This window comes from Rhinatrema bivittatum, chromosome 6, assembly GCF_901001135.1.
Source record: "Rhinatrema bivittatum chromosome 6, aRhiBiv1.1, whole genome shotgun sequence".
Lineage (NCBI taxonomy): Eukaryota > Metazoa > Chordata > Amphibia > Gymnophiona > Rhinatrematidae > Rhinatrema > Rhinatrema bivittatum.
In genome coordinates, this window is record NC_042620.1 from 273,710,305 (window position 1) to 273,734,131 (window position 23,827).

At 49.1% G+C, this 23,827-nt stretch overlaps 1 protein-coding gene across 1 annotated transcript in view; it reads left to right on the forward strand.

Annotated features, from left to right (window-relative positions):
• MED12 (mediator complex subunit 12) overlaps positions 1–23,827 on the forward strand; it is a 573,790-nt gene that overhangs the window by 432,434 nt on the left and 117,529 nt on the right. Inside the window, exon 30 of the mRNA XM_029607961.1 lies at positions 6,893–7,054. Coding sequence (XP_029463821.1) covers positions 6,893–7,054 — 162 coding nt within the window. The remainder of the gene's footprint in view (positions 1–6,892; positions 7,055–23,827) is intronic.

The following is a 23,827-nucleotide window of genomic DNA, read 5'->3' on the forward strand; positions in this document are numbered from 1 at the left end:
GGTGGCCGAATCGCGGCAGGAACCTAGCCCCCGAGTGAGAAGGGCTCGGGCGCGGCATAGAGGCAGCCTCGGTCCCGGCGTGGACTTGGCCCCCGAGCGAGACGAGTTCGGGCGCGGCCTAGAGGCAGCGGGTGCACTTCCTCGAGCGCGGCGGTGACGGTAATCACCCTCTCCCCCCGCAGCCGGAGACCGCCCGGGTCGCAGCCGGGAAGCGCCGAAGACAAGGTAAGGCGTACATCTTTACTTGTTGGTCTCCGAGGAAGCGAGGATTAGCAGAGTCTGCCTATGTGGCAACCTGCCAAGGGGGTCGCCATTTTGCCTGCCTGCTCGCCGTTGCCTTCTGCCCTGGTTTGTCACCGCGCAATAGGCGCATGTGCTATGCGCACGCTGATAGGTGCCCGTTGCTAGGCGCCCGTTGCTAAGCGCACGCTGATAGGCGCCCGTTGCTAAGTGCACATTGATCGGCGCCCGTTGCTAAGCACCCGTTGCTAAGCGCACATTCATAGGCGCCCGGTGCTAAGCGCACGTTCATAGGCACCCGTTGATAAGCGCACATTGCTAAGCACACGTTCATAGGCGCCCGCTGATAGGCGCACGTTCATAGGCGCCCGCTGATAGGCGTACGTTCATAGGCGCACGTTAATACGAGCACGTTGATGAGCGCACATTCCTAGGCGCACGTGGATAAACGCATATTGGTAGGCGCACATCTTTCGCGCATATTACAAAGCGCAGACTCTAGCTGAGTTAACAGACGAGATGGAGCGTAAGAGAGCCCATGCGTCAGCAGAGCCGGCACCTCCAGAATCAGGCATAGGCCTCTGCTCTGCATGCAACCTCAGAGCCACACAGAGCGAGGAAGCAGACTCCCTATGTGCCCAATGTGAAGAGGCCCTGGGAGTTCCAGGCCAGGACCGGTCCCAGCCCAGCGTACTTGCCAGTTCCTCAGGGAACACCCCGGACCTAGCAGGCAGCGGTGAGCTGCCAGGGAACCCGAGAGACCTGGTGCCCCTAAGGCCAGATCCTGCTTCGCTCTCCTGGGTGGAATTATTTAAGAGGATTCACGCCTTTGTCACAATGCAGTCTGCTCCACGAACGGGTTCATACGTACCGGATGACCCGGCCCCTGGACCCTCAAGGCCTAGGCACGGCCACTCGCCACCCGGAACCCCTACTTATGGGGATTCAGATTGCCCTGAGGAAGACGACGAGCCCCCCGAGGAGGGAGAACTTCCCTCAGGGATTGAACCATATTGGACCATGAGGCGCTTCTTTCTGAAAGAGGATCTCCCAGGACTGATCTCTCAATGCCTGTCGGAACTGGCTCTTCTGGGCCATGACACCCCAGGAAAACCGAGAATGAAACCCCTGTTAGAGGGCCTGCGCCAAATGGCTCACCATTTTCCCCTCCTACAAGCAGCACAGCAGCTAATTGATCTGGAATGGAATGCGCCGGAGGCCTCATTCAAAGGGGGTCGGGCCTTGTCTGGCATGTACCCCTTAGACCCGGCAACTAAGGAGATGCTGGCGTGCCCTCAGGTAGACGCCATAGTTAGCGCAATTGTGAAGCGCACCACCATTCCGGTGGAAGGGGGGACGGCCCTCAAGGATACACACGACCGGCGCATGGACGCCATGCTGAAGCAAGCCTTTGAGGTGGCAGCCATGTCCCTAGGAATTGCAACCTGCTACACCATGGTGATGCGTTCCTGTTTATAACAGGCTAGGAACAACACCCCGGGAGAAGAGATGGAATCAGCTCTCTCGTTCCTCACTGACGCAGCCTCCGACCTAGTCCGTACGGCAGCCAAGGGAGTGTCATCCTCAGTGGCAGCCAGGAGACAGCTCTGGCTAAGTAATTGGTCAGCCGACTCCTCCTCCAAAACACATCTCACGAGAATGCCCTTTAAGGGATCCCTCCTGTTCGGCAGCGACCTCGAGAATCTGGCCAATAAATGGGGCGCCTCTCCATTACCCCGTCTACCAGAAGACAGGCCAAGGAGGAGCCAGCGCCCTTTTCCTAGACCATCCAGAGGTAGAAACTCTCAGCGCTTCAACCCTTACAGGGCTCGCTGCCAAGCACCTCGTTCCCAGGCCAGGAACCAGTCCTTTCGGACTAAGCACAACAAGAGGAGAACTGGCTCGGGCTCTGGTCCCGGCCGCACCCCACAATGACAATCAGCCGACCCATCCGGGGGTAGCAGTCATAGGGGGCAGGCTAACCCTCTTCTACCGCAGGTGGGTCGAGATTACCTCGGACCAGTGGGTCCTAGCCATCATCCGAGAAGGGTATTACCTGGACTTTCTTCGACTCCCGCCAGACAAGTTTGTGGAATCTCCTTGTTCACCCCTCAAGAGGACGGCACTAGAAGTTACCTTGCAGAGGCTCCTGTCCCTAAAAGCCATAATCCCAGTGCCTGCATGGGAGGAAAATTCTGGGCATTATTCCATTTATTTCATAGTACCCAAGAAGGAGGGCACTTTCAGGCCCATCCTGGACCTCAAGTCAGTCAACAGACACCTACGGGTCCCCAGCTTTCGCATGGAAACCCTGCGGTCTGTCAAGAATGCAGTACAGCCAGGGGAGTTTCTCACATCCCTAGATCTGTCGGAAGCCTACTTGCATATCCCAATCCATTGGGATCACCAGCGCTATTTACGCTTCAAGGTCCTGAATCAACACTTCCAGTTCCGAGCTTTACCCTTTGGGTTAGCCACCGCGCCGCGGACCTTTACCAAGGTCATAGTAGTAGTGGCGGCGTCACTCAGTAAGGAAGGAATTCTCGTCCATCCCTACCTGGACGATTGGCTGATCGGGGCAAAGTTCCCGGAGGAGAGCCACCAGGCAACCAACAGAGTTATATCTCTTCTGGAAAGCCTAGGATGGGTAGTAAACTTGAACAAGAGTTCCCTACAGCCTTCTCAGTCGCTGGAATACCTAGGAGGCCGATTCGACACCCAGGAAGACAAGGTCAGTCTGACAGCCAAGAGGAGAGCAAAGCTCCGGAATCGTCTGCAGGCCCTGCTGAGCGCCACCCGGCCCACAGCTTGGGATTACCTACAGGTCCTCGGCCTTATGGCATCCACGCTGGAGGTGATACCATGGGCGCGGGCTCATATGAGACCATTACAATGCGCCCTCCTATCTCGGTGGAGCCCACGATCACAGAACTACACCGTACACCTACCTCTACCAGCCAGAGTGCGGCATCAGATACGGTGGTGGTTGCAGCCTGGCCACATGAGCCGGGGGGTCAAGAATGTCCTCCCCAACCTGGACCCTGCTCACTACGGATGCCAGCCTGATCGGATGGGGAGCACATTGCGAAGAACTCACCGCCCAAGGGCGGTGGAACAGAGAAGAGTCGGGGTGGAACATCAACCGACTAGAGGCACGGGCAGTCAGGCTAGCGTGCCTGCGATTTGCCCACAGACTTCGAAACAGAGCGGTCAGAGTGATGTTGGACAACGCCACCATGGTGGCATACATCAACCGACAGGGCGGAACCAGAAGCCAACAGGTATCCCTAGAAATAGCCTCCCTGATGACTTGGGCGGAAGCAAATCTCCAGGACATCTCCGCTGTCCACATCGCCGGGAAGGACAACAACACGGCAGACTTCCTCAGCAGAGAAATCCTAAATCCAGGGGAATGGCAGCTGTCGCCCACAACTTTCCAGATGATTGTGGATCAGTGGGGGACGCCGGGCATGGACCTACTAGCGGACAGGTCCAACGCTCAAGTACCCAGATATTTCAGCCACAGGAGGGATCCTCTATCCCAGGGGATCGATGCCCTGGTACAGCCATGGCCTCAGGGGATCCTCCTATATGCCTTTTCTCCATGGCCCCTGCTGGGTGCCATTATACACAAGATTCAGCGGCACAGAGGCCTAGTTCTTCTAGTGGCCCTGGACTGGCCAAGAAGACCCTGGTACACAGACATGAGAAGACTACTGGCAGGGACTCCATTCCCCCTGGCTCCACACAGGGACCTGCTGCGGCAAGGTCCCATCCTCCACGAGGATCCAGCTCAATTCTCTCTTACGGTCTGGCCATTGAGAGGGCTAGACTGAAGAAAAGAGGATACTCGGGGCCGGTAATAGATACACTCCTCCGAGCACGCAAGTTCTCCACATCACTAACATATATAAGGATCTGGAGAGTATTTGAAGCCTGGTACGAAACTCACGGCACCAATCCACATGCCGCTAAGATCCCTATCATTTTGGATTTCCTGCAAGATGGACTTCAGAAGGGTCTGTCCCTCAATTCCACAAGGTTCAAGTGGCAGCACTATCCTGCTACGGTCCCCGGAGTGACGGCAACAGCATCGCCACACACCCAGACGTTTCACGTTTCCTGAAAGGAGTCAAACACATTCGCCCGCCACTTGAAGTGGCCAGTACCCTGTGAAACCTCAACCTAGTTTTGGAATTTTCTAGCGGGACATGCCTTCAGACCAGTTCCCTGTCCCCTTCGTTTGTTAACCTTGAAGATGGTTTCTGCTGGCTGTATGCTCAGCACGCCGCATCCTCAGAGCTACAAGCACTGTCCTGCCGTGATCCGTTTCTCAGAATCACTCCAGAGGCTATCCATCTTCGCACGGTTCCTTCCTTCTTACCAAAGTAGTCTCACACTTCCACCTCAACCAAACCATATCCTTGCCTACCACGCAGGTTTGAAGAAGTCTGAAGAAGGTCGAATACTACACCATCTCAACATAGGCAGGCTGCTGTCCAGATACCTGGAAATGTCAGAAGCAGTACGAAAGACGGACCACCTGTTCGTCCTTCACAGCGGGAAGAAGCAAGGGGAAGCGCCCTCACGGGCAACCATCGCCCGCTGGATCAAAGAAGTTATCAAGGCAGCCTACGTAGAAGCAGGAAAACCACCACCTCTACGGGTCAAGGCTCACTCTACCAGAGCGCAAGTGGCCTCCTAAGCAGAAACTAGGATGCTGTCGCCGGCAGAGATATGTAAAGCGGCAACGTGGTCCTCCCTCCATACCTTCTCCAGATTCTACCGTCTGGACGTCCAGGCCAGGGAGGACACAGCATTTGCGAGGGCAATCCTGAACGGACCTCGGGGAGCCTCCTGCCCAGTCGGGGAGTAGCTTTTGTACATCCCACTTGTTTTGAGTCCATTTGCTACACGCTAGGAAATGTAGAGATTACTTACCTGATAATCTCATTTTCCTTAGTATATGCAGATGGACTCAGCATCCCGCCCGGCTGCCGGCATACATGGGGATTCACCGACTCATGGTAAGCCATGTTTTTTTCTTATAATAGGGCATCCACCCTGCCGGGGGTCGACGCCTTCCGGTTGAGAACACTGGCAGTCTCCAGCTACTATCAATCGGTCAGGGTAATCCTGTTCATTTAATCGATCGGTCAGTTACACATATATCCATAAAGCTTTTGCAAGGAAGATTACTGAATTGCTGCACTTCCTGCGGGGGTATATGTACCCGTGCTGACGTCAGATCCATTTCCAACTGCTAGCACGAGCACACTATACCCGCTTGTTTTGAGTCCATCTGCATACACTAAGGAAAATGAGATTATCAGGTAAGTAATCTCTACAATAGCCGGATTAGTAGTGTTTTAATACTTATCTGACTATATTACCTTGCTCGATAAGTAGCGTTTTTTGAGACTTACTGAAGAAGTCAACATTTATGCAGATAAGTGGTACAAAATATTTGTACTCCTAATTTTAATTTACACATGGAGATTTCACTTGCATATTTTCTTTAACACTTGTCGGAATTTACACATGTAAGTCATCAAATGTTGTAACATGCACGTGTGAAGGAAATTACCAGTATTACTAATTAGTCCAGTTTGCCCAATCTCTCTGTAGGTCACCAAGACTTCCTGAGTCTTCAGCCTGCACTCTCCCCCAGTTTACCCAGACCCTTCACCCAGTCAGTATTTGGCGATGAGGATATTTATTCTCACTTATTCAGACTTAGGTGTGTCACTTTGGAGGTTATAAAATAGGAACTTGTAAGCGTAAATGTTGGCCCCTGCCGGGAATACCCTGACCTGCCCCCTTTTATATGACAAATTTACTCACGCACCATTACTTGCACATGTGTGTTTGAGGTTTATAAAATCGCATTTACAGGAATATGTCCTTTTTTTGCATGCATGTGCTGATTTTTACGCATGAAACCCTTTGAAAATTCACCTTTTAATCTACACACAGGGATTAATTCAAGCTCTCATACTACTCAGCAGAACACAAACATACATAGACAGCAACAGTTTGACCCACCAACAATTTCCTTTGCAGATGTAAGCACTATGTCCAACTTCCCCACCAACAGATGCAGTTTCTGCCGTCAGCACTCCTCAGGACTGAGGTTTACTTAGTTTTTGTCTTCCAATATATCTGTGCTTCTAAGACAATTATTTCAAACAAAAATACACTATGCTAGGTTTGATGGATCTTTGGACTGACCCATCTTATGTTCTTATAAAGGATTCGTGCAGCCGTAATATGCAACCAAGGTAACCCAGAATCATCAGATTCATAACACACTGTGCCGACCCTGGAATACTGCAACTGCATGTTGACTTTGCTAACCCTGCCACACCACACATCTGGTGTAATCCAGGATTTATTGCATCTAGATTAACCCAGGGTCATCTTAGCCATAACACACAGCCAGTCTAACATAAGGTCAGCTCTGATAAAACACACAGCAAGTGGTGTTTGGTGATGATGGGATGTGGTAACTTAGCATTGTCTAGGGTCTATGGTAGAGGAAAATGCATAAAGTGCCAGGAAACAGTAGAAATCCATATTTTATGCAAATTTGGTAACACAATATTGGTAAAACATTTTTAAGAGTAGTATTTGTCCTTGCTTTGTTTCACAGTGCTTTGGAGAGATCAGGGGTGTGGTTGGTTGCTCCACTGATTGCCAAATTGCCAACTTCTGTACAGGGTCATGTTCTGAAGGCTGCTGGGGAGGAACTGGAAAAAGGGCAGCATCTTGGATCATCATCCCGCAAGGAGAGGGATCGGCAGAAACAGAAAAGGTTTGTACCCGTCTCCAAATACTCATCCTTCAGTAGCATTGAATGATTCTCCTCTTCCATTTCAGTTACCACTGGGCCTCATTCCCTTATCCTTTCATCATCCTACAATACTTGAGTCTCTCACTTTTATGCCTGTTAACTCCATCCCCTTACAGGCCTTCTGCATTATACTTCCTGTAGCATGGGCAATTAATAATCTTCACTTTGTTTTCATTGGTATGGGAGCAGCATTTTGATGGATTGAAGGGGATAGAAGCAGAGAGGTAGAATTTGAGGTTGCTGGGTTGAGATGTGTAGAAAGCAGAATAGGTAAACGAACCAAAGACAAAAGGGATAGAGGGTTTAAGTGGAAACAGGGATAGGGAGACCCAAAAGCTTTGGAGCTTCACTGATGTTCAAAGAAAGTCTCATAGTCTGCGCCACTCCTTTTCTTTAACTGGATCCCCCTTCTACACAGTTTGGGAATGTGCAAAAATCAAACCTTTTCTGATGAAGAGGAAGTTGTAGAATTAGGGATTATGATATGAAACTCCAAGAGGGTAGACCTCAGGATTTTTGTTTTAGTTATTTATTTATCCATCTTATATTCCGCAGATCCATGGATTGTTCACTGCGGATCACAATAAACATACTTAATAAAAACATTCATAAAATAAACAACACAAAATGATAAAAAGACATCAAATTAAACGTAACTTCATACATTTCTAATGCTGGAGCCAAAGCTATACCCCAGTCTAACCAAAACCCTGCACAACTTTCTTATGAAACTTTAAGTAAACTGTTTCACTATGATTGTCTGAAGCTAAACAGTTCCACAATGACAAGAGTGGCAAACGTTAAAGCGCTCGCTCTCATAGTCTGAAGTAAAAAATTATTAGTGGAGGAAATGCTTAAGTTTCTGCGATGATGAGCAGAGTGAATGAGTTGCACATACCAAAGAAACAGTGAGAGGCCTCATCAGTATTGTGCATAATAAGTACTTTAAACTGTACCCATTGAACAACTGGTAACCAATAAAGATCTTTCATAAATGGATAAACATCTACTCCCCAAGGAAGTCAAAAAATTAGGGGAATGTTCACATTTTGCACCAATGGTAAAACTTGTTGCAGATATTTGAGCAAGCCTAAAGGTACCGTTGCAATAAATCATTTATTTAAAATAATCAAGATGATTTAATACGGTAGCATGAACTACTGATCAAAATTCTTCATTAGGTAACATTTTTTTAAGAGGTCAAAAAGAGTAGTGGATCTGCTAAGCAGATGGATAATATTTTAATTAATATATAAATCAAGGGAATGCCCTAGAAGGAGTTCATGAGGATCAAGAATGGTAATTGAATTCAAAAGGGTATGAGGTAAACACAAGAGGATGCCTAGTAGTTAGAGGATGGACATGAAGAAATGGGGTAACGGTAAATTTTAGGTGTAATATTTCTGCATGGGAGTAACCTTTACGGAGCAGCAGATACTACACTTAACAGAAGTCATGGGGGTAACCCACATGGAGTGGTAGTTAACTACTCTAAGCAAATTGCTGGGCAGACAGGATGAACCATTTGGGTCGTTATCTGTGATCATTTACTACGTAAGCTGAAGCTGCCGGAGTAATTGTCAGCCAAAGGAGTGTGTCATTCAGAACCCAAAAGCCATCTTCTCTTTTACGGCTACAGCTGTAAATGCCAACATGCCCCCCAACCCTGTCCACCACCCCCTAATGTCAACACCAAACTGCCCTGACTTAAGCATAGGTGTCACAGAGGAAGGCCAATAATGTTACGGCCATGGTGATGTAAGTTGCCCATCTGAGGTCTGCCTCCATTAAGCAATATATCAAAAACAAACCCTGTGTATCTATAATATTTCAAATTTTATTTTAACAATATTAAAAAGACAATTTTCCTAGCGTGTAGCAGATGGACTCAAAACAAGTGGGTATAGTGTGCTCGTGCTAGCAGTTTGAGATGGATCTGACATCAGCACGGGTACATATACCCCCGCAGGAAGTGCAGCAATTCAGTAATTTCCATCTCCAAAGCAGTTTGGAGCTACCTCACGCTCGCTGAGCGTGTTTTCCAAATTCTAACGACTAAATTCCTAGAAGAAACCTACTGAAGACGAGCCCCCACACTCCTGTGGGTGATACCAGGCGGTCACTCACCCAGTTGAGTTTCCCGAGCTGACTTCCATGGTCCCTCGGAGGTAAGAGCCTCGGTCCAGTGGCCGGTTCACGGCAGGGACCCAGCCCCAGAGTGAGAAGGGCTCGGGCCCGGCTTGGCCCCCGAGCGAGACGAGTTCGGGCGCGGCCTAGAGGCAGCCTCGGTCCCAGCGTGGACTTGGCCCCCGAGCGAGACGAGTTCGGGCGTGGCCTAGAGGCAGCGGGTGCACTTCCTTAAGCGCGGCGGTGGAGGTACTCACCCTCTCCCCCCGCAGCCGGAGACCGCCTGGGTCGCAGCCGGGAAGCACCGAAGACAAGGTAAGGCGTACATCTTTACTTGGTCTCCGAGGAAGTGTGGACTAACTGGGCCTGCCTACGAGGCAGCCCGCCAAGGAGGTCGCCATTTTGCCTGCCTACTCAACTTCGCCAACTAAGCGCATGTTGCTAAGCGCACGTTGCTAAGCGCACGCGATAGGCGCACGTTGTTAGCGTACGCGATAGGCGCACGTTCGCGATAGGGGCACGTTGTTAGCGTACGCGATAGGCGCACGTTCGCGATAGGGGCACGTTGTTAGCGCACGTTGTTTGCGCACGCGATAGGCGCACGTTGTTTGCGCACGCGATAGGCGCACGTTGTTTGCGCACGCGATAGGCGCACGTTGACTAAGCGCACGCTACTAGGATACGAGCACATTTATAAGACGCCCGTTTATAGGCGCACATTTATAGGAAGCCCGTTATAGGCGCATGTTATAAGACGCCCGTTATAGGCGCACATTTATAAGACGCTCGTTATAGGCGCATGCTGTTAAGCGCACGTGTTAGGCGCACATCGTTGGGCGACACCAAATTTCAGGCGAATGGAGCATAAGAGAGCCCATGCGTCTGCAGAGCCGGCACTTCCAGAATCAGGCATGAAAGCTCCAGGACAGCTCCGCCATCCACATCGCCGGGAAGGACAACAACACTGCAGACTTCTTCAGCAGAGAAAGCCTAAATCCAGGGGAATGGCAGCTGTCGCCCACAGCTTTCCAGATGATTGTGGATCAGTGGGGGACGCCGGGCATGGACCTACTAGCGGACAGGTCCAACGCTCAAGTACCCAGATATTTCAGCCGTAGGCGGGATCCGCTATCCCACGGGATCGATGCCCTGGTGCAGCCATGGCCTTAGGGGATCCTGCTATATGCCTTTCCTCCATGGCCCCTGCTGGGCGCCATTATACACAAGATTCAACGGCACAGAGGCCTAGTTCTTCTAGTGGCCCCGGACTGGCCAAGAAGACCCTGGTACGCAGACATGAGAAGACTACTGGCAGGGAATCCACTACCCCTGCCTCCACACAGGGACCTGCTGCGGCAAGGTCCCATCCTCCACGAGGATCCAGCTCAATTCTCTCTTACGGTCTGGCCATTGAGAGGGCTAGACTGAAGAAAAGAGGATACTCGGGGCCGGTTATAGATACACTCCTCCGAGCACGCAAGTTCTCCACATCACTAACCTATATAAGGATCTGGAGCCTGGTGCGAAACTCACAGCACCAATCCACATGCCGCTAAGATTCCTATCATTTTGGATTTCCTGCAAGATGGACTTCAGAAGGGTCTGTCCCTCAATTCCATCAGGGTTCAAGTGGCAGCGCTATCCTGCTACGGTCCCCGGAGTGACGGCAACAGCATCGCCACACATCCTGACGTTTCACTTTTCCTGAAAGGAGTCAAACACATTCGCCTGCTACTGAAGTGGCCAGTACCCCTGTGGAACCTCAACCTAGTTTTGGAATTTCTAGCAGGACACGCCTTCAGACCACTTCGAGGCCTGTCCCTCCGTTTGTTAACCTTGAAGATGGTGTTCCTGCTGGCTGTATGCTCAGCACGCCGCATCTCAGAGCTACAAGCACTGTCCTGCCGTGATCCGTTTCTCAGAATCACTCCAGAGGCTATCCATCTTCGCACGGTTCCTTCCTTCTTACCCAAAGTAGTCTCACACTTCCACCTCAACCAAACCATATCCTTGCCTACCACGGCAGGTTTGAAGAAGTCGGAAGAAGGTCGAATACTACCCCATCTCGACATCGGCAGGCTGCTGTCCAGATACCTGGAAATGTCAGAAGCAGTACGAAAGACTGACCACCTGTTAGTCCTTCACAGCGGGAAGAAGCAAGGGGAAGCGGCCTCACGGGCAACCATCGCCCGCTGGATCAAAGAAGTTATCAAGGTGGCCTACGTAGAAGCGGGAAAATTACCACCTCTACGGGTCAAGGCTCACTCTACCAGAGCGCAAGCGGCCTCTTGGGCAGAAACTAGGATGCTGTCGACTGCAGAAATATGTAGAGCGGCGACGTGGTCCTCCCTCCATACCTTCTCCAGATTCTGTCGTCTGGACGTCCAGACCAGGGAGGACACAGCATTTGCGAGGGCAATCCTGAACAGACCTCGGGCAGCCTCCCGCCCAGTCCGGGAGAAGCTTTTGTACATCCCACTTGTTTTGAGTCCATCTGCTACACGCTAGGAAATGTAGAGATTACTTACCTGATAATCTCGTTTTCCTTAGTGTATGCAGATGGACTCAGCATCCCGCCCGGCTGCCGGCATACATGGGGATTCACCGACTCACGGTAAGCCATGTTTTTCTTATAATAGGGCATCCACCCTGCCGGGTGTCGACGCCTTCCGGTTGAGAACACTGGCGGTCTCCAGCTACTATCAATTGGTCAGGGTAATCCTGTTCATTTAATCGATCGGTCAGTTACACATATATCCATAAAGCTTTTGCAAGGAAGATTACTGAATTGCTGCACTTCCTGCTGGGGTATATGTACCCGTGCTGACGTCAGATCCGTCTCCAATTGCTAGCACGAGCACACTATACCCGCTTGTTTTGAGTCCATCTGCATACACTAAGGAAAAGGAGATTATCAGGTAAGTAATCTCTACATTGTTAAAAATCTTTGTTCAACACAAAAAATAGTTATTTATAGTTATTGCTTAGTTCGATGTAAACCGAGTTGATTTGATTTGTATCAAGAAAGTCGGTATATAAAAGCCTTCAATAAATAAATAAATAAAATACAATACAATAATACCCACAAACATTCACTCACCATTCATACTAATCAACAAAACATTACAGAAAAACATTTTTCACATATCACAAATAACAAATCAATAAAAACACGATCTCTAAGTAACCACGTCTTCTTTCTTCTTCCCATTAGTGGGAAGGAAACTTTAATTAAATAATATGAAACAGATATATCTGGAGATAGTGTTCTGAAAGGATTACACCACCATAAAAGAAGAAGAAAGAAGACGTGGTTACTTAGAGATCGTGTTTTTATTGATTTGTTTGTGATATGTGAAAAATGTTTTTCTGTAATGTTTTGTTGATTAGTATGAATGGTTTGTGAATGTTTGTGGGTATTATTGTATTTTGTGTTGAACAAAGATTTTTAACAAATTGTCTTTTTGATATTGTTAAAATAAAATTTGAAATATTATAGATACACAGGTTTTGTTTTTGATATATTGCCTAATGTTATTTTTCCTGTGTTAAAACACAGATTGTGTATGTATCTGCCTCCATTAAGGACATTTGCAAGGCTGCAGTATGTTCAGTCCACTCATTTAGATGCAGTCTCTGGAAGAGATGAGTTTGGTCTGTCAGTTCTCACAGGACAAGCAGGATGGTAGTCCTCACATATGGGTGACATCATCAGGATGGAGGCCAATCAAGGAACACTTTTGTCAAAGTTTCCAGAACTTTGACTGGCACCTGCTGGGCGGCATGCCCAGCATAGCACCAACCCTGCATCCAGCAGGGGTCCCCCTTCAGTCTTCTTTTTTCCGTGCAGCAGTAGCCACGTGGGTTAAGGAGCTCTTCAGAGATTCCTGACAGGAATTTTTCTTCACAGAACTTCTTCAAAAATTTCAAAAAAATTTTACCCCTCAGGGATCCCCTTATCTCGATATCTTTGCTCAGCAGTTGAACGGTAAGTTTTTTACCTGCTTGCGGTCGATTCCCGTCGAGTTTTTCCCTCGCGGCCTACCGGCCATCGACCACACCGCGGCTAAATTTTGTCTAGGCCATGGCATCAGGTTTCCGTCGGTGCCCTGACTGCACTCAAACGATGTCCATCACTGACCCTCACACGGTCTGTGTGATGTGTTTGGGGTCCAACCATGATGTCCTTACTTGCACCAAATGTGCCCAAATGACACCAAAGGGTCGCATGACTAGGCTGGAAAAGATGGGACTTCTCTTTTGGCCAAAAACCCCGACGCCATCAATAGCTTCAACGTCTGAACCAGTACCGTCTACTTCGTGCCAGCACCGGGAAACCGCTGCTGCCCGACCGGCTTCAACGACTCCGCGGGTGTTGACCCCCTCTATTCCTTCTCAGAAGGACCGAGGTGAACATCGAGAAAAACATCGACAAGGCCACCGTAAAACCCGGGCCACCAATACAGGCAAGCCCTCGGCATCGACGTTGTCTGAGCCACCGACAAAGAAGTCCCGAACAGAAAAAGGCCCCATCCTCTTCTGTCTCTGGGTCACCGAGGCATTCCCCACCTGGACAGGTGCCAGGATCCACGATTCCACCTTCACTGGTGGACCCTCCGGCTACGCCAGTGCTACCTCCTATTCCGGAACCGGGTATCCACGCCCCAGGTTTCTGTGAGGAATTGGATCGGATGATCCAAGAGGCCATCGGAAAAGCACTCCAGGGGTTCAAACCTCCATCGGTGCTGGTTCCCAAGCCGGCCACCGATCCGATTCCCATGGCGCTTGCACCGCTATTGATAAGAATGGACAAGTTAATCGGTGCCCTTCCGGTGCATCTGAGAGAACCATTGGCCCTGATTCCTTCCTCACTGATACCCTTGTCATTGGAAGAAGAGGAAGAATCACCGATCTCCATTCCGCTCTCCGGAGTGCTACCACCGACACATCCATCGATGTCACCGATTCCATTGGTGCCTCCATTGATGCCTCCGATGCCTTCTGTCCCACTCCCAAAGCCATCGATGCCTAGGCCAGGACCTTCCAGAATAACACCTTTACTCCCTTCTGATGAACATATGGGAGCTGGTGATGAGCCATACAATCCCTGAACCAATGATTTGTCCCAGGATTCAGACGATCTGCCTTCACAGCCCTCTCCTCCTGATGAAAGGGAGCGTTCTCCTCCAGAGGACTTGTCCTTTATCAACTTTGTTAAAGAAATGTCTGAAACAGTTCTATTCTAGCTTCAGAATAAAGAGGACTCTAGGCATCAGATGTTACAACTTCTCCAGTTTCTCGATGCTCCTAAGGAAATCATGTCTATTCCCATTCATGACATCCTTTTGGACCTTTTAAAGAGAAATTGGGAGCACCCTGGCTCTGTGGCACCTGTTAACCGTAAAGCAGATGCCACCTATCTAGTTCATCCAGCCCCTGGCTTCCAGACAGCTCAACTAGATCATCATTCAGTAGTTGTGGAGTCAGCCCAGAAGAGGGCACGACGCTCCAAACCCCACTCTTCCATTTCCCCAGGAAAGGAACAGAAATTTCTGGATGCGTTTAGAAGACGAGTATTTCATGGGTCAATGTTCATCTTTCACATTGCTTCCTATCAATTATACATGACCCTGTACAATAGGGCCCTGTTTACAGAGATTCAGGAATTTGCTGAAGCCTTACCTCTGCAATTCCAAGACCAACTTCATGCTCTAGCACAAAAGGGTCTAGATGTACGTTCGGCATATGACATCTTCGACACCGCCTCCAGAGTTTCGGCGGCGGGAATTAGTGCAAGGAGATGGGCCTGGCTAAAATCTTCAGACCTCAGACCAGAAGTACAGGACAAGTTAGCTGACTTGCCCTATGCTGGGGATAATCTTTTCGGAGAAAAGATTCAAGAAGCAGTGGCGCAGCTCAAGGACCACCAAGAGACTCTGCGCCAGCTCTCCTTACAGCCTTCTGATCTCTCTTCCTCTTCCAAACGTTCTTTTAGAAGAGACTCCAAGAGACAATTCTACTGGCAAAGGAGATTCTATCCCCCGGCGTCCAGGGCTCGAGCTTCTAAGTCTTATCAAAAAGGCCAATCCAAGCAACCTCAAGTACAGAAGTCACAGCCAGCCTCCCAGCCAGGTCCAGCGTCTGGCTTTTGACTCCTTCCTAGAGAGCAGTACCCAGCCTCCGCTTCAGACTATTCCCGTCTGAGGCCGGTTGTGCCACTTCTCCAAACCATGGCACACAATCACCACAGATCAGTGGGTACTCGCTGTAATAACCCAAGGTTACCACCTCAACTTTCTCTCTGTTCCACTGGATTCCCCACCTCGGCTGAAGTGGGGAACATCCGACCACTCACCGCTCCTGGAGCAGGAAGTCTGTCTCCCTCCTCCAGTCCCGAACAATAGAACCAGTGCCCCTCTCCCAACAGGGGCAGGGTTTCTATTCCCGGTATTTCCTGATACCAAAAAAGTCAGGTGATGTTCACCCAATATTGGACCTTCGCACCTTAAACAAATACCTTCAAAGAGAAAAGTTCAAGATGGTGACCTTGGGTTCTCTTCTTCCCCTTCTCCAAAGGGAAGACTGGCTCTGCTCTCTAGACCTCCATGACGCCTACACACACATTTCAATTATTCTGTCACATCGCAGATTCCTGCGGCTCCTAGTAGGCCCAAAACACTTCCAATATCAAGTGTTACCATTCGGCCTAGCATCTGCCCCACGAGTCTTCACCAAGTGCCTAGTAATGGTAGCTGCCTTTCTCAGGAGTCAGTGTCCACGTCTACATCTATCGCGACGATTGGTTGATCAGGGCTCCTACTCAGCAAACTGCACTGAAGTCTCTACGTCTCACGTGCCATACCCTGATCTCCCTAGGTTTTCTCATAAACTATCCAAAATCCAGGCTAGTTCCCTCTCAAACCCTATCGTTCATAGGGGCCAACTTGGACACTCTAAAGGCGAAAGCCTTCCTACCTCAGGATCGAGCTTTCACTCTCACCTTTCTGGCCCATCGACTGCAGTCTCGACAACACTCAACTGCATGTCACTTTCTGATCTTACTGAGTCATGTGACCTTGATGCATGTCACTCCCATGGCCCGCCTGGCCATGAGTGTAATGCAGTGGACTCTAAAATCGCAGTGGATTCAGTCTTCTCAGCCAATGTGCACCATTGTCCACATCACCAACCAGCTCTGCTTATCGCTGGCCTGGTGGATAAACCAACCCAATCTGCTTCAAGGCCTTCCATTTCAGGCTCCAGAACCTCAAATAACCTTGACAACAAATGTCTCCAACCTCAGCTGGGGTGCACATGTTTCAAACATGCAATCTCAGGGCATTTGGTCTCCAGAGGAAGCCAAACACCAAATAAATTTCCTGGAGCTTTGTGCAATCTGATATGCTCTCAGGGCTTTTCAGGATCACCTCTCCAACCAGGTCATCCTGATTCAAACAGACAACCAGGTGGCCATGTGGTACATCAACAAGCAAGGGGGAGTGGGCTCCTACCTCCTGTATCAGGAAGCTACACAGATATGATCGGAAGCCCTTTCCCACTCAATGTACCTCAGGACCACCTACTTGCCGGGAGTGGACAGTGTGTTGGCAGACAAGCTGAGTCGCAGTTTTCAACCGCACGAGTGGTCCCTCAACCCCACTGTAGCGGACTCAATATTCCAACGTTGGGATTACCCTCACATAGACCTCTTTGCGTCAATTCACAACCACAAAGTAGGGAACTTCTGCTCTCTCACTCGCAGCCAACACTTTCAGCCAAGAGACACTTTCTCCCTCTCATGGGCCAGTGGTCTCCTTTATGCATACCCTCCACGTCCACTCATTTCAAAGACTCTTGTGAAGTTGTGAAGGGACAAGGGACTAATGATTCTCATAGCCCCTCATTGGCCACGCCAGGTCTGGTTTCCAATTCTCCATGACCTTTCAGTACACCGGCACATTCCTCTGGGGAGGGACCCGCTTCTGATCACTCAGAACAACAGCTGCCTTCGTCACCCCAACCTCTAGGCCCTCTCCCTGACTGCCTGGATGTTGAAAGGTTAATACTGCAACCTCTTAATCTTTCAGAGCCGGTTTCCCGTGTCCTAGTAGCTTCACGAAAGCCTTCCACAAGGCAGACTTATCGTTACAAATGGAACAGATTTACGGTTGTGGTGTACTTCTATGTCCATCGATCCTTTCACTCATTCCACACCAAAGTTTTTGGACTACCCCTGGCACCTGTCAGAGTTAGGTCTCCAAACTTCTTCTATAAAGGTACATGTCAGTGCGGTAGCCGCCTTCCATAAAGGTGTCGGGGATGTATCTATTTCAGTAATAACCCCTTGTAACACGCTTTTTGAAGGGCTTGCTCCACCTTAAACCTCCACTGCGCCCTCCGGGCCCCTTCCTGGGACCTCAACTTGGTTTTGGGGCGGCTCATGAAACCGCCGTTTGATGAGCCGCCTCCAATCCTGTAATCTCCGCCATCTCACCTGGTAGGTGATTTTTCTTTTGGCGATCACATCTGCTCGCAGAGTTAGTGAGTTACAGGCCTTAGTCACCTACCCACCTTACACTAAACTTCTGCATGACAGGGTAGTACTCCACACTCATCCTAAGTTTTTGCCTAAGGTAGTATCGGAGTTTCATATCAATCAATCCATTACACTACCCATCTTTTTTCCCAGGCCCCACTCAAACCCAGGAGAACGGGCTCTGCATACCCTTGACTGTAAACATGCTCTAGTATTTTATCTAGACCGTACAGCTGCCCACAGGAAATGCACTCAGTTGTTTGTTTCCTTCGATCCCTGTGGGTAAGCCTGTGGGTAAGCAGACTCTCTCCTCCTAGTTAGCGGACTGTATTTCCTTTTGTTACCAACAGGCAGGCATTCCGCTTCAAGACTGTGTCAAAGCGCACACTGTCAGGGCCATGGCAACATCAGTAGCGCACCTACGCTCGGTGCCGCTTGCTGATATCTGTAAGGCTGCTACCTGGAGTTCTCTCCACACCTTCGCAGCCCATTATTGTTTAGACAAGGCTGGCAGACAAGATTACATCTTCGGCCAGTCTGTGCTACTCAACTTATTTGTGAAATAAGGTACCAATATCCTTCCACCAACCTGGTAGGGTTCAGGATGCCCTCTACCTAGTTCCACCCCAGTTCTTGTGCCTGTTGCACGTCTTTGGGTACATTTGGTCCATTCCTCGGGCATCCTCAGCTCGGTACTCACCCATATGTGAGGACTACGATCCTGCTTGTCCTGTGAGAAAGCAGAGTTGCTTACCTGTAACAGGTGTTCTCACAGAACAGCAGGATGTTAGTCCTCACGAAACCCGCCCACCACCCCGCGGAGTTGGATTTGTTTACGTTTTCTTATTTTATTTTTCGCATGTACTTTTTACTATAAGACGAGACTGAAGGGGGACCCCTGCTGGATGCAGGGTTGGTGCTATGCTGGGCATGCCCAGTAGGTGCCAGTCAAAATTCTGGAAACTTTGACAAAAGTGTTCTGTGATTGGGCTCCATCCTGATGATGTCACCCATATGTAAGGACTAACATCCTGCTGTCCTGTGAGAACACCTGTTACAGGTAAGCAATTCTGCTTTCTTCATGGCTTCTTTGTGAGTAGAACCCAAACTCTTCTCCACTTGGGCCTATTATATTATTTCACGATATATGCCATATTATTCAATATGATTAAAAAAAAAGACACAAGTGAAAAGGATTTTCCCTAATATAAACGTTTTTCTGCTTATCGGCAAACCTTGTTGTACCCATTTTTTTTACCAAGGACAACTCTTAACTCTGTGATCCTGCTTGTTCTCAGAGAAAGTGAAGTTGTTTACCTGTAATAGGTATTCTCTGAAGACAGCAGTTCCTCTCACCTTCCCTTTACAGTTGTTTTCTTCCCAAACAAGGTTATCTTGTTCTTGTCTTTACACTTACTTCTCATATCCTTGGTCCCGAAGGACCATTTGAGGCAGCTTACAACATATGAAAATACAATTCATAAAAAATTCAAAACTAACAAAGCAATAAACCCTAATACCCAGTATTCACTTCCTACTCACTAGGAAATGGCCAATTGAGTTTACAATTTAAACTAAAATACAAAAAAAATTAGTTACAATAAAACGTGACAACACCCATGGCAAATGCACAAAACACTCTACACCAGGCTCACTTACAGTCAGTGCAAGTATTGGGGATTGCATGTCTTTCTCCTTCCCTGTTGCTCTTCCCTCTCAGGAGGCCAACCCTTTTTATTTATTTATTTGGATTTATTGCCCACCATTCAGTCAGAGCAGCTTACAGTAGAGGAAGGTACGCAGTAAGGACAGAACAAGAAATAAATCAGCAATAATGACTACATTTAACATAAATACATGGACATGATATGAAGCAATAATGCCTAAACCTGAAAAAACTACACAAACTTGAAATCAACAATAATGCTTACGTTTAGAGTAAATATACATCATTTCAGCAGACATCAGTTTATAGCAATATGTTTAAAGCACACAAAAATGGTGCCTATTAGTTTGTTGCAACGAGTTTAATTAACTAAATAGAACTGAAGCAGAACACCACCTAGTATAAATTCCGAAATAAAAGAGGTGCTGTAAATATCAATTTCAAAAATAAATTTGCAATGTTCATCAGCCAGACTGTTCATTTTTTAAACAGATATCTATTTGTGCTCTCTAAAGTATTGCCTCTTCTCACTAAGGGTTTCAAGCAAAATCAGTTGGAAGTGCTTAAGCAAATCATTTAACAGTTTTGATTGCTATTTTAGACTGAATCAGTCACCAATTGTATATGGCAGAAATGACTGTAAAACAACTTATCTTATAAGCCGCCGCTTAAAGTGCACCACATCCAGGGAGCCCTGCTTGTGTGAGCTCACTGGCTGTGGCGCTCTTTAAGCTGCAGTTTATAAGATAAGTTTGTTTTACAGTAATTTCAGCAGTATACAATTGATGACTTATTCATAGTCTAAAATAGTTTAATTCAGCATATATGTGGGGATAAGCTTCACCTGCTTAGCTGCTTTCTAGAGTGGAGGTAGTTATGAGTTTGGCATTAAGACTGGCAGAAAAGCCAGGCTTTAATGTGTTTTCTGACGAAGTAGTCATGCATTTGGCAGAGCTCTTCTGGGAGATAGTTCCCTGTGGCATGTGCTGCACCCAAGAAGGATCATCAGTGGGTGTATGCTCTTTTGATTTCTTTCGTTGCCAGAGTTGTCAAGGAGATCTCAAGTGAGGATCTTAGTTGTCTGGAGAGCGTGCATAGGGGGACAATCTTTCTCTCAAGTAACCAGGTCCATCTCCTCTTAGAGCTTTGAAAATCTATGTCAAGGTTTTGAATTTGGTCCTACGGAGCAGTTGTCCCCAATCCTGTCCTGGGGGCCCACCAGCCTGTTGGGTTTTCAGGATATCCGCAATGAATATGCATGAGAGCAAATTTGCTGTTATGGAGGCGGTGCATGCAAATTTTCTCTCATGCATATTCATTGCGGATGACTTGAAAACCCGACTGACTGGTGGGCCCCCAGGACAGGGTTGGGGACCACTGCTGTAGAGGACTGATAGCCTGTGTAGTTTATGTAGGATGCATGTGTCATGGTCTCTTCGGACAAGCAGGATGGTAGTCCTCACATAAGGGTGACATCGGATGGAGCCCTATCATGGAACACTTTTGTCAAAGTTTCTAGAACTGTGATTGGCACACTAAGCATGCCCAGCATGCCACTAACCCTGCATCCACCAGCAGTCCCCCTTCAGTCTCTTTTTTTTCCGTGTAGCAGTTGCCTCGTGGTTCTTAGGAGGTCTGTGAGATTTTCTCACAACTTTTCCTCATGGAACATTTTTTGAAAATTCTTCAGAATTTTTTCCTGTCCCGGGGTCGCCCATCAATTACCGCACTCCGCTAATGTTCCGGTAAGTTTACCATGTTCTTGCGGTCGGTTCCCGGCGGTGTTCTTACTGGTGCCCAACGGCCACCAAATGCGCGCTGCCCCATTTTTCAATGGTGACCAGGTTTCCTAAGTGCCCCGAGTGTCCGAGGACTATGTCCATAACGGACCCTCACGACATATGCGTTTTATGCCTCGGGCCTTCCCACAATGTGCAGCATTGCACTAGTTGTGCTCAAATGACCCCAAAAGGCCACCGCACCCGCCTGGAGAAGATGGAGCACTTGTTTGCCTCTAAGCGCTCATCTCCACCGACTCCAGGTAAAGGCGCACTGAGTCGGAAGATTTTTGTCTTCGATCCCCGTCTCCATCGACATCTCAACAGCGTAGAGACACTGGTGACCATCCGTCACCGGCTTCTTCCTATTCGAAGACTTCAGCGTCCTCGTCCTCTGTGCCAGAGAAAGACTGGGCGGAGCATCGAGAGAAGCATCGTTACTGGCACCGACGGGAATCTTCATCCGGTTCTGAGCCGCCGTCTAAAAGGTCCCGGGGAGAGAAGCCCCCATTCTCCTCTGCACCCAGGACCCCGAGGTGTTCCCCACCTACAACGGTGTCGGGAGCCGAGACTCCACAAATTACTGTGGACCCTCCGGCAAAGCCTAGTCAGCCTCCAGGCCCAGGAGTCGCGTTACCCACGCCAGCCTTCCGGGAGGAATTGGACCGGATGGTCCAAGAGGCAGTATTTCGAGCCCTTTGGGGTTTTCAGTCACCACCGACGCCAGTCCCCATGCCGACACCAGATCTGGTGCCTCTTATTTTGGCTCTGGTCCTCGAGCGCTTGGACACTCTGATCGGTGCACTTCCATCAGTGCCCATCCCTTTGGGACCATCGGCGCCTCCCCAGCCATCGATTCCTCCTCCGGCATCGATCCCAATTCCGGTGTCTTCGGATGATGAAGATGCCGACTATGGCTCCTCACCTCTCCGGGAACCACAGATGCCGGAGCCAATTCCTGGACTGTCGGGCTTAGTTGTCCCTCAATGTCAGTCGAAAACACCAATGCCATCGGTGCCACCACCGATGCCTCGTCATTTTCCATCGGTGCCATCCTCTCAACCATCTGGACTTGGACTTCTGCCTCCATCTGAAGGGCCACTGGGAGAAGGAGACCCTCCATATGACCCTTGGGGGGGGACGATTCCTCTGACTCACAAGATTCTGAGGACCTTTTATCAGAGCCTTCAACCCGCTGCTTCCCTCCAGAAGACCTCTCCTTTGCTAGTTTTATCAAGGAGATGTCTGAAACCATCCCTTTCAAATTACAGACGTCGGAGGATGCCAGACATAAAATGCTGGAGGTGCTTCAATTCGTGGATGCCCCTAAAGAGGTAATGGCAGTTCCGGACCACTAAGTTCTCCTTAATCTTACTCCGAATCTGGTGGCACCCTGGGACTGTGCCCCCAGTCAACAGGAAGACTGACGCCACATACCTAGTTCAGGAAGCCCTAGGGTTTCAAAAGTCTCAGCAACCCCACCAGTCATAGTGATGGAATCCACCCAGAAGGCGGCAAAGAGATCTCGACCTCACTCTTCTGCCCCACCTGGCAAAGAACAGAAGTCTGGATGCTTTACGCCGAAGAATTTTCCAAGATCCATGCTGATGGTCTGTATAGCAGCCTACCAGCTTTATATGACACAATATACCAGAAATCTCTGGAAGCAAGTCCAGGATTTCTCAGAAACCCTAACTGAAGAATTCCAGGAAGGATTATCCACCATACTCCAAAAGGGATTCGAAGCTGGAAAACATGAAGTCAGAGCAGCATATGATGTCTTCGACACTGCTTCCAGGGTTTCAGCGGCCGGCCTTAGCACCAGGTGCTGGGCTTGGCTCAAAGCTTCAAACTTAAGCCAGGAAGTTCAGGATAGGTTAGCAGACCTTCCCTGCACAGCGGACAGTTTATTTGGGGACAAAATTCAAGAGGCAGTGGCGCAACTTAAAGACCACCATGAAACCTTTCTCAGTTGTCCACTGTCCCCACGGATTTTTCATCCACATCCAAAAGAGGTTTCAGACGAGACACCAGAAGGCTGACCTACAAACCACATAGGTACTACCCTCCACCATCCCGTGCTAGATCTACTAGACCATCTCACAGAGGCCAACCTCGTCAGCACAGACCCCCAAGACTCAACAAGCCCCCCAAACTGGTTCTGCTGCGGGATTTTGATTCCCATCTCGAGAGCAGCAGTCAATCCTTCCCCCCCAGCCACCTTTTTTGTGGGAGACCACTTTGCCACCAAGTGGCTCTCAATCACCACCGACCAATGGGTCCTTTCTATAGTTGCCCATGGTTACCATCTGAATTTCCTTACGCTACCCTCGGACCCTCCACCACGTCTGGCGTGGAGTCTAACCGACCACACTACATTCCTCGAGACAGAGCTCTCTATCCTTCTGCAGTCCAAAGCCGTGGAACCGGTTCCTCAAATGCAGCAATAAAAAGGGTTCTACTCTCGATATTTTCTGATTCCAAAAAGGTCCAGAGGCATGCGTCCCATCTTAGACCTCCGTGCCCTAAATAAACATCTTTGCAAGGAGAAATTCAGAATGGTTACCTTGGGCTCAAGGCTCCCCTCCTGCAAAAGGGAGATTGGCTCTGCTCTCTAGATCTCTAGG